The following is a 12,256-nucleotide window of genomic DNA, read 5'->3' on the forward strand; positions in this document are numbered from 1 at the left end:
GATCTATTAAATAGTTTTTTTCTAGCTAGAAGGCAACAAAGGGAAATTAGCATTTTATTTAGTTTTTAATGTTTTTTTTATAAATGGCTGTTTCTCGTCCTCTGTCTCATCAGTGAGAATCAGGAGAAGATGATCTATTTCCTTCTGTTGGATCGTAAAGAGAGATACCCCAGCCATGAAGACCAGAACCTCCCTCCTCGCAACGATATAGGTATGAAACAGTAACTCTAAATAATGAAACCAAAATGAATACAGAAGTGTATTATACAGAATTTTGAGTCTATACTATATACAGGTACATCTAAAAAAAATTGAATATCATGAAAAAGTTAATTTTTTCTTGAAACTTATTTAAAAAGTGAAACTTTCATATATTTTAGATTCATTGCATGTAACGTAAAACATTTACAGCTTACAGCTCATGAAAGTCAAAAATCAGTATCTCAAAATATTAGAATATTTACATTTGAGTTTCAATTAATGACCATCACTACAGTATAAATTCTGGGTATCTCTTGTTCTTTGAAACCACAATAATGGGGAAGATTGCTGACTTGGCAATGATCCAGAAGATGAACATTGACGCCCTCCACAAAGAGGGTAAGTCACAGAGGGTCATTACTGAAAGGTGTGGCTGTTTACAGAGTGCTGTATCAAAGCATATTAAATGCAAAGTTGACTGGAAGGAAGAATTTGGGTAGAAAAAGGTGCACAAGCAACAGGGATGACCACAAGCTTGAGAATACTGTCAAGCAAAGCTGATTCAAACACTTGGGAGAGCTTCATAAGGAGTGGACTGAAGCTGGAGTCAGTGCATCAAGAGTCACCACACTCAGAGGTCTTCAGAAAAAGGGCTACCAAGCCACTTCTGAACCAGAGACAACGTCAGAAGCATCTTACCTGGGCTGTGGAGAAAAAGAACTGCACTGTTGCTCAGTGGTCCAAAGTCCTCTTTTCAAATGAAAGTAAATTTTGCATTTCATTTGGAAATCAAGGTCCCAGAGTCTGGAGGAAAAGTGGAGGGGCACAGAATCCATGTTGCTTGAAGTCCAGTGTGAAGTTTCCACAGTCAGTGATGATTTGGGCTGCCATGTCATCTGCTGGTGTTGGTCCACTGTGTTTTCTGAAGTCCACAGTCAACGCAGCCATCTACCAGGAAATTTTAGAGCACTTCATGCTTCCTTCTGCTGACAAGCTTTATGGAGATGCTGATTTCATTTTCCAGCAGGACTTGGCACCAGCCCAAACTGCCAAAGGACCAAAAGCTGGTTCAATGACCATGGTGTTACTGTGCTTGATTGGCCAGCAAACTCTCCTGACCTGAACCCCTAGAGAATCTATGGGGTATTGTCAAGAGGAAGATGAGAGACACCAGACCCAACAATGCAGATGCCTTATCAAAGCAACCTGGGCAACCTATATTTACAGGCAGTTTATTGCAGCTCAAAGGTGTCATGAGTGCATTTATACTGCAGTTACAATTGCATAACGCCATTAGATTGATGGGTTTTAATGGGTGATTGAGTTCACTCCAAAATGAAAATTCACCATCATTTCATCACCATGACATGATTTCAAATCTGTATGACTTTATTTCTGCTGTGGAATATAAAAGAAGACAATTTGAGAAATGTCTTCTTTTGTAGTATTTTTTTAGTATTAGTATTTTAGTATTTGTAGTATTTTTAATTTTTTTCTCACACAATGGAAGTCAATGTTATCAAAACCATTGTTTGATAAATGGGTTGCAGTAAAAGTTACAATGATTTGTTCAAAACACTGATTCATTCAGAAATGAATCAGAGATGCACAATTGTTCTGCTGCAGTAAGTAAAACTGACAATATTGTGTCTAAAATATAACTTATTTATTAACGTCTTATTACATATACAAGTATATAGCTTTTATAAAAATGTATGCAAATGTGGTTCACGGAACTGCCCTCAAATGTGCTTTTACAAATGCATTAATTGCAGCAGGCGCTGGTGCTAATGTTTAATTCACAATCAGAAGTGGCTTTTCAGACCACTGCTTTATGCTGAAGATGAGCACAGCCATTGGTGTAAAGTATTGAATTGGGTTCTGTGTGTGTGTGTGTGTATGCAGATCCACCGCGGAAGCGCGTCGACTCACCCATGCTGAACAGACACGGGAAGAGGAGGCCGGAGAGGAAGTCTATGGAGGTGCTAAGCGTTACGGATGGAGGTTCACCTGTACCGGCACGACGAGCCATCGACATGACACAACATGGACAGAGGTGCAGAAAACACACACACACACACACTGCTGATATTCTCCATTTCCATCCATCCATCAACATTCATGAGGATACTTCTGATGATGACTTCTATTGTCTCTTATGTTCATTGAGGCTGCATTTATTTAAACAAAAATACAGTAAAAAAACAATAATATTGTGAAATATTATTACAATATAAAATAACTTTTCTATGTGAATATATTATAAAATGTAATTTATTTCTGTGATGTAAAGCTGAATTTTCATCATCATAACTCCAGTCTTCAGTGTCACATGATCCTCCAGAAATCATTCTGATATACTGATTTGCTGCTCAAGAAACATTTCTGATTATTATCGATGATGAAAACAGTTGTGCTGCTTACTATTTTTTATGGAAACTGTGATACAATACCATTCAAAACTTTAGGGTAAGTAAAATCAAATAAGTAAGTAATTAATCATAACTAAGAAAAGAGTAAAGGTCACTGCACACTGAGTCTGAAATTTTCATCCCAAATGTTGACACGTTAAAAAATAAATACCTCCTCACGTTGTGTCAATCACGTTTGCACACAGCCTCCGAAACTTTCGTCTGTCAAAAAATTCAGATCAGGCTCGATTTTCTGCGTTTTCGCATCTGTAGCATGCATTTTGATAGCAAAGGATGGAGAATACGAAAAAACTGAAAAACGCATGCAAATATTTCGGACTCGGTGTGAAATACTTTTTTTTTTTTTTTTGCATAAAGTGACAAAGACATTTATAATATTATAAAATATTTTTATTTGAAATCATTGAACTTTCTATTCATCAAAGAATCCTGACAAAAATGAAAATGTATCACAGTTCCCATAAAAATATTAAGCAGCGGAAACTGTTTTTAACATTGATAATAATTAGAACCATTATTAATAATTGAGAATCGGCATATTAGAATGATTTCTGAAGACTGGAGCAATGATGCTGAAAATTCAGCTTTGCATCACTGAAAACAGTATATATATATATAATAACTGCAGCCTTGGTGAACATAAGAGACTTCTTACAAAAAACATTTGATAAAATCATAACTATTCTAAACTGACTGATTGTGTAATTTCTTTTTATTCACAAACTAAGGGACGAGTTGAAATTATTTTTATAATTGTAACTTTTTGTTTTTAGGGTATTTTTAATATGAATTATTATTTTATGTTAATCAACAATGTCATGGAATCTGTCAATAGAGCATACAAAGATACAAAGAAATATACAAACACACACACACACACGTTAACTAGAGTCTGTGAGCTGCTATTCCTCGATACTCAAACAAAATCTCAAAATACAGAGAAATCAGAGCTTTTTTTCAAGTTTGCTCTTTGTCATTCTGTTTGTGTTGAGAAACGCCGCTGTGAGGCGAATACTGTCGGAGGCTTGAGAAATTATTCCTGTCGTTCACCAATCACTTGTTTTTTTCTCAACTCAACCTCAACTCCATTTTTCATGTGACACTTCAAGTTTCAGGTTGTCTTTCTAAAACGCTATCTAAAATAAAAATGAATGAGAGAAATACTTTCGTAACCAACACCATTGAAAAAAGCACTTTCCTCCCCTGGGAGAAGAAAGCCACAGCGCTGTCTTTTAGTCTCTATAGCCGTTAGTCCAGTGTTCAGAGACTCACTGTTCGCTGGCTTTGTCTCCCGCTGCAGTAAAAGCACGTTCAGTAAAAGCTTGGATATCTCGGATGCCAAACGTAAAGCAAAGAGCAAAGAGGAAAGGTACCAGCCGAACTCTGACCTCCAGCTGTAGTCATTGAAGATGCAGAGACGCTTTTCCTGTCCAGAGAGACCCTCTCACTGACCTGCACTGCATTACAGGCTCCTGACTTCTGTCTGCAATAATCCACTGAAAGAATCATTTAGTTCAAACTATTTCAACACACTTTAGGGCTGCATAGTGTTCTGATATGTGAGTTTGAACTTCATGTTTAAAAAAAAAAAAAATAACTTGCTGAAGGCTAATTAGCATACTTCTACTTAATATATAAAATGTAATATGATGCTGATGGTGAAGTACTTTAGGACAAACTACGTTGCCATGAATTGCGTCTTGATACAATATCAGAGTACTGTCATAAACGGTGAATCTCACAAAATTGTACATTATAAACTGACAAAAGTGGTATTAATCAATAAGAAACGTTAAATTAACATGAAACATAATATATTCTGAGCCTTATTATCTCATGCAGTGTTGCTTCTTAATTTATTTTTATGATATTTTTTTCTTTTTGGTTGTATATTTAGATTTTAACTGTAAAATAATACAAAGTACTCATTTAAAAGTTTTACAGTAAATCTTTACACTATTATCAGATGTCATACTATAAGAAACTCATTTTATGACCGTTTTATTTTAGTAGTATTGAATAATATTTTGAATTAGCTTTTTTAATATTTTTCTTTTTCACTTTAATTTTAAGTTTGATAAATTTGATGTTTTTTATGTCAACTATTGCTATTGTTAATTGATATTTTTTTCTTTAATATTCTATTTTGCCTTAATTTGTTTATATTTCGGTTTTCAGTAATTTTAGTACTTCAAATTAAAAAAATTTAAGATATGATGCAGTATTGCAGTATTATTTATATACTATTCTAATATTTATTAATTTAATTAGCTCTTATTTTTATATTTTCAGTATTCATTGAAATTTTATTTTAAACTTTTTTAGTAATTTTAGTACTTCCAATAAATCATATTTTAATTAGCTGTCAAGACAGCATTTTATTAAGTTCTTTTGTAATATTAATTTAAATAATAATTTTCTTTCTTTCTTTTTCTTTCTTTCTTTCTTTCCGAAAAAGCTAGAAAAAAACGTAACTTTTTAAGTGAATAAAATAATAATAAAACAAATGTCAGATCGTATATTAATTATTTTCATGAAATCAGGCTGAAAATATATTATTTGATTACATACAATGCTAAAGGCTACACCTGCTTCCCTTTAAATATATATTTTAATAAACCAATTTAAATAGTAAATGTGGTGGTACAAAAACACGTTTTTTAATTTTATTTAATCAACATATAGTTTGTGAATCGAGGCTCTGTGAAGGGTCCAGTAATTCTCAGATGTATATCATGAAATGAAGTAGCTTACAGTATATGAAACCTCTCGGTATATCCGATGTTGTGCCATCTATCTTGAAGCATCACCTTGCAGCCTTACCATGCATGAAGCCCACATCTATTTATTTTAGTCTCCGCTCTCTTCACTCCCATTTCTCCACTTACACTTTGAACCCTCACCTTCCACTGTTTCATAACAAAGTAGGTCTCATTCCTCCTATTCATCTCAAAACTCAATTTCATTACACTCCTTTCATTCCCACTCAAATGGCCAGGCGTATCTGATGGCAGGATTGAAATGGAGAATTGACAGGAGGCGACCTGAGACTGACACATACGCCACCTGAGGATTTCTCACTGATTGCCTTTCAGAAGGATGCAGCCGCATATCTGAAGAAAGACGAGTCTCGCGCTGACTGTGTTCAGTGGGATATTAGCCACTGCTAACTGCATACTATATGCACTATATGCTAGTAGAGCACTTTCTGCTTAAATATAATATTTAGTGCAAAGATGTGCAAAAATACAATTACAAAAGGAATTATGTTAGATTGTTGTCAAATTACATTATATTTGTCCTGGTAATTCATTACACATGTTAAATTCCAGTGGTTATCAATGTTTATTTTACCATTTGTGGTAAAAAACAAAACAAAAAAAATCTTTGCAATGAATGAATGAGTCAAGATAATCCTGAAATCATTGTTTAAGCTTAAGAAGGTCAAGGGAAGGTGTTCTCGGAAACTCTCTGCATCTTTACTTCTGTTTGCAGTAGATGTATAGATAGATTATACACTTAGTTTTCCAGTTTTTAGCTGTGATTTTAGATGCCATTACATTACCTTATATGTAATGGCATAGTCATATACATCTCATCTTTAGTGTAGTCTTGAATTTAAATTTATTGTTGTTGTCTTGTTTTTTCCGGTTTTATTTAGTTTTTTGTTTAGTTTATTTTGTTTTTGTTCTGTGTTTTGTTTGTTTGTTTTTGTTTATATTTCTCCTGTTTTGTTTTTTGGTTTGTTTTGTTTTTGTGTGTGTGTGTGTGTGTTGTTTTTGTTCTTTGTTTTGTTTTTTATTTTTTTGTGGTTTTATTTTTGTTTTGTGTCTTGTCTTTTGTGTGTGCATGTTATGTTTTTTCTTCTTTTTTTTGTTTGTTTGTTTTTATTTTTTCTTGTTTTATTTTTATTTTTGCTTAGTGTCTTGGGTTTGTTTTTATTTAGTGTTTTGTTTGTTTTCGTGCCAACAATTTTTCTGTATCATGATTTACTATACTAAAATAGTGCTTTTTTTGAACTAGAAACGACCTCAGAAACAGACACTGATGCTTCATTTGTGTTTTTGTGCTGTTTATCGACTTTAAAAGGCTTGAGATCAGTGTGTGTCAGACTAAAAAGAGACTTTAAAATGTAATTTTTAAAAGTTGGATCTGTGTGATGAAGCATGTGGGAAGGAGTGAGTTTTTTTAAATGGAAAGTACATGAGCAAGAAAAAGTGAGTTTTTATGTGGTTGTTTTAGGTCAAAAATCATGATATGTTAACATAAGTCAATCCTTATTTTTAAACAAACTGCCTCCAAAAAATTTTTTCACTGATTTAATTTGAATAATCATCAGTTGTGTAAATCATTTTGTCTTTTTTTTATTTACATGTAAACAAAGATTATAATGCTCTGATTAGTCACCATCTAATGCCTTTCGCATCTAAATATATAGGTTTAGAAAATCATGCATTGCATATGCTGTTCTGCATATATCAGTAAGCCATGTACTGTCTGTCTCCACTCACCCCTGTATAACTCCAAAATAAAATCATAACTAAAATTAGCATTAGCTGGATTCTGTCTAGCCATCTGACAGTCATCACGGCATCTTTATTCACTCTAGACTCCCACACAAGAGAGAAATGCCACTCATTAAAAGGTTTCAGCTGGGCCTATTGATTTAAATAGAAACATCAACATTTATCTTAAAGGGACAGTTCACCCAGAAATGAAAATTTGCTGTTAATTTACTCGCCCTCAAGCCATTGAAGAAGTAGGTAACTTTTTTTCTTGAGTAGAACAGTAAAGTATTTTTAGCTGAAACCGTGGTCCTTGGTGATTCATATAATGCAAGTCAGCGGCTGCCTATTTTTGAGAAAAAAATTAAACATATCAAGGAAGACACAATTAACACCCATGGCTTCTGATGATATATTGAGGTCTTATGAAGAGAAATGATCAGTCTGTGCAAGAAACTGAACATTATTTACAACAATATTACCTGTAATCCATAGCCTCAGGAAAACAGTCCGGAGTGATGTTCTTTTGAACTGATTAGTTTTAGTGAACTCATTGAACCAATTCACCAAAGTGTCTGAAACATTTCATGGCACGAGCATCAAAGGTCTACAAGTTACTCAATCAAAACTCGCTTTGGGATGCTGGACAGTCACTCTGACTCAAAATGAGCCGAAATAGTGGCGTATCGGATCCTATGATGAATGAACTGATTCAGTGCTCCAGTTCCTCCAACAGTCACTGAACTGAGCAAACAGTTCGAATCAAAGATCGGTGAGTCGCTGATATGAGAATGCGTGAACCGAGCACTTGAATCAAGGGACGAAATTCACGTTTTTTTGGTTTCTCTTGGTTTATGTAAATAGGTAAGCTAAAGAAAACTAGTTTATTCACTTGATATGCTTTAGACATGTAAACATCATTATTGGCTGCTTTAATAATATAATTGTGTACAGTGGCATGCAAAAGTTTGGGAACCCCTTGCAGAATCTGTGAAAATGTGGATAGTTTTACCAAAATAAGAGAGATCATACAAAATGCATGTTATTTTTTATTTAGTACTGTCCTGAGTAAGATATTTTCCATAAAAGATGTTTACATATAGTCCACAAGACAAAAAAAATAGCTGAAATTATTAAAATAATGTGGTTACCTGGATGATCTACGACTGTGTTTTTGTTTTGTGATGGTTGTGTTTGAGTCCCTTGTTTGTTCTGAACAGTTCAACTGAGCACTGTTCTTCAGAAAAATCCTCCAGGTCCTGCAGAATCTTCAGTTTTCCAGCATCCTTTGCATATTTGAACCCTTTCCAGCAGTAACTGTATGATTTTGAGATCCACCTTTTCACGCTGAGGATGATTGAGGGACTCAAACACAACAATAAAAAAAGGTTCAAACATTCACTGATGCTCCTGAAGGAAACATGATGCATTAAGAGCCGGGGGGTGAAAACTTTTGAACAGGATGAAGATGTCCAAATTTTTCTTATTTTGTTGAAATATCATATTTTTCCATTTAGTACTGCCCTTCTGACGCGACAGAAGATACTTGCATGTTTCCTGGAAGACAAATGAAGTACAATTTACCTTGATCTTCAAATTCAAAAAGTTTTCACCCCCGGCTCTTAACTGTTCAGAACAAACAAGGGACTCATGAACAACCATCACAAAACAAAAAAACAGTCGTAGATCATCCAGGTAACCACACACAGTATTAAGAACCAAGGGTTCCCAAATTTTTGAATGTGGTTATTTTAATAATTTCAGCTATTTTTTTGTCTTGTGGACTATATGTAAACATCTTTTATGGAAAATATCTTACTCAGGACAGTACTAAATAAAAAATAACATGCATTTTGTATGATCTCTCTTATTTTGGTAAAATTATCCACATTTTCACAGATTCTGCAAGGGGTTCCCAAACTTTCGATCCCCACTGTATATGTGACGTCATTGCATGATTACACAAAACAAACTTGTGAACTGAACCAGAAACGAACCGACCGAAATAACCTGTTTGCAGAAAAAGCTCAGATTTGTTTGCTTGAGGCTCTGGATTACAGGTAATAATGTTGTAAATAATGTTCAGTTTCTTGCACAGACCGATCGTTTTGCTTCGTAAGACCTCAGTATATCGTCAGGAGCCACAGGTGTTAATTCTGTGTTCCTCGATATGCTTTTTTGACTCTCAAAGTGATGGTAGCTGCTGACTTGCATTATATGAATCACCAAAGACCACGATTTCAGCTCAAAATCTTTACTGTTCTACTGAAGACAAAAAGGCGCCTACATCTTGGATAGCCTGAGGGGTGAGTAAATTAACAGCAAATGTTCAAAAATAAAAATCCTGCCATTCATTTTCAGTGAACTTTCACTTTAACCTTTCTTTCTTTAAGTGTTTTTTTCTTTCTCGCTCTTGTGATCACTTTCTTGTATGTCTCTTGCTCAAAACATTGTGGCTCTTGCTGACACAACGGCATGTGTTGTTTTTAGTGACGCTTACCCTTTTTTTAGGGCCCTTTTTTAAGATATATGACCGTACAGTGGCGCATTGTTTGTAAGGGGAAAGATGAATATGTCAGAAAAGACTGAGGAGTGCTGGGATTAGAATGATGGGTGAGAGTGAAAGAACAGCTGCTGATTGTTGTGTTGGGCGGCTCTCTGTGCTGATGAAGACAGACTGTGAGCTGATAATGGACATGCTTCGTTCTTGAAGATGATTTTTAATGGCATTTTTGTTTTTATGGCTGAAGGCCAGTATGACTGATACCAATTCATACTGATTTCCCTATAAAAATGTTTCCCCCTGATATTTAACCATTGACTATAGCCATTCTACTTTACATTATAATTAAGAGCTATCAATTTGAACATTTATTAGACTTTAAAAATAACTTCTAATTTAAGTGAACTTAAAACAATCTTCACATAAACCCATTATAATAAATCTCATTTATCTACCAGTGCCCCTCAGCAGAAATATACAGAAATTGAATAAAGTTATCAAACACTAAATTCTAAACTATAAAGTTATTGATTTCCTATTTTTGTTCTTGATAAACAGACATCACAGCAGCTGGTTATTTGGTTGTTTTGGCTGCTATTTCTTTAAGAGATGTCGCTGCTGAACGTGATGCGGATCGTGTTTTCTCTCAACTCCACCTTTTCTGAAACGCGCGTCTGAAACGTCTCCTGTTTGATGTGCTCGCAAAGACGTTATGCGGCTGAATAAATGCACTTATTGTCAAGAAAAAAGAGACAGAATTAGCAGCAGAGGTGAAAAGTACTTGAGTAAATGTAACTAATTACTGTACTTAAGTATCTTTTCGAATACTTTGTAGTTGTACTGAATATCAAAGAAATTTACAACTTTCTACTTCACTACATTTTTTAACGAGTATCTGTACTCTTTACTCCACTACATTTGAAATGAGTGTTGCAGTTACACATTACATTTAGCATGGCACCTAGCTTTTCTGCAGCAGTTTATTTATGCTACAAAAGATGTGATATCGCCAACTACAGGGCACTGAAATAACTTTATCTTGTGCATTTTGCCCTTACCCAAACCTTTCAACAAGTTTACTTTATGTGAAGTTCCTTAGCCAGTAGTTGTGAATCACAGGTGTTTTATATATGAGATTGTTTTATATATGAGATGTAATATGTAATTATATACATGACTGCTGCTGCATGGCAATGAGGCCGAAACCAGCACATCCAGTGCAAGAAGACTTTGACTTTTTCATTTTAATTAACATTATTTTATTTATCCATTATACTGAAGAGACCTTTTTGAAGGATATTGTTTTTGCTTACTTTGTTTTTGCAATTTTGAGGTGTTCAGTTTTAGAAAATAAGCGTGATTGCTCTCCTCATAAATCAGGTCTTTCTTGTTTTTGTTGCATTTTCTGTGCCTTGTTTTGGACTTTTATGTCACTTCCAGGGTTTTTCCTACATTGAAAATTTTTTGAACAAATTTTTGTCCCACCAAAGCCGTATTTGATCGGTTCATGTGATTTATGAGTGATGTAAATGACTGCTGCGCTTGTGATAGCGCACATGCTAACTGAGGGAGAGAGAGCAGAGAGCCCTTACCCGCACACTCTTTCTGGGCCTGTTTACACCTGGTCACTTCATGTGTTTTCTCTTGTTGGACAGCTGTCCGATCGTGAAAAAGCAGTCCTCTGAATTCGAAACGCTTTCGAGCCGGATTTAAATCCAGCCGTTCAAACCACTTGTCTGAGACACATTCCAGATGAAACTGGACAAGTGTAAATGCATCTGGTTGTTGAAACCACATATGCACATTTTACTCCTACCAAAATGTTAAAAAACAAATGTGTGAGCGCGTGTTATTGGCTATATGACATGTGATAGTCAGATATGACAGCGGTAATGCTACACGCATTGCCACGGATATAGCCAGCAAGCCAATGCGCAAACTGCCGTGAAGGAAACTGAAAGTATAGTAACTTATCTTTCCACTGCTGATGCCGCTCTCTTGTTGTGATCTTCGATCTTTTAATTGGCTGATGATGAATAAAATGCAGCGCACTGTTGATTTATATCATATGTTTTATGCATGTTATACTTTCAAAAAGTTTGGAGTCAGTATGATTTTTTCATGAAAGAAGTATCTTCTGCTCATCAAGGCTGCATTTCTTTAATCAAAAATACAGGTTTTTTTTAGCTTCTTTGATGAAAAGAAAGTTGAAAAGAACAGCAATTTAATGCATCCTTGCTGAATAAAAGTATTAATTAATTAAAAAAAGAAACAAAACAAACAAACAAAAAACAATAATATTAAATACTCTTTTTATACCCATTAATAAAATTGTTTATGGTCTGATGTGGCCAAAATTTTTAAAACAAAAAAATTACTGTAAACTGACATATTAAGCCTGATTTTACTTAATCTCTGAGAATGAGAGATCAGATTGGCTCTTATTGTTTCTACAGTTGCGTGTTCATCAGCACCCTGTTCTCACTTCCTGTCCCCTCTCAGCTGTAAGCGTGTGCTTTATGGTCTGTGTCCTCACAGGTCACGATCCATCAGCGGCGCGTCCTCTGGTCTCTCCACCAGCCCTCTCAGCAGCCCACGGGTGAGTAACCCTGCCC

The 12,256-nt window shown here is 34.9% G+C and overlaps 1 protein-coding gene across 1 annotated transcript in view; it reads left to right on the top strand.

The window, feature by feature from the left end:
• The window catches only part of LOC306866589 (serine/threonine-protein kinase BRSK2-like), a gene marked incomplete at both ends in the record, with an annotated part of 232,036 nt that overhangs the window by 199,058 nt on the left and 20,722 nt on the right, over nucleotides 1-12,256 (top strand). Inside the window, 4 exons of the mRNA XM_079411847.1 lie at nucleotides 114-211; nucleotides 2,107-2,257; nucleotides 3,934-4,002; nucleotides 12,180-12,240. Of these exons, the coding sequence (XP_079267973.1) occupies nucleotides 114-211; nucleotides 2,107-2,257; nucleotides 3,934-4,002; nucleotides 12,180-12,240 (379 nt within the window). The remainder of the gene's footprint in view (nucleotides 1-113; nucleotides 212-2,106; nucleotides 2,258-3,933; nucleotides 4,003-12,179; nucleotides 12,241-12,256) is intronic.

This window comes from Barbus barbus (assembly GCF_936440315.1).
Source record: "Barbus barbus genome assembly, chromosome: 48".
Lineage (NCBI taxonomy): Eukaryota > Metazoa > Chordata > Actinopteri > Cypriniformes > Cyprinidae > Barbus > Barbus barbus.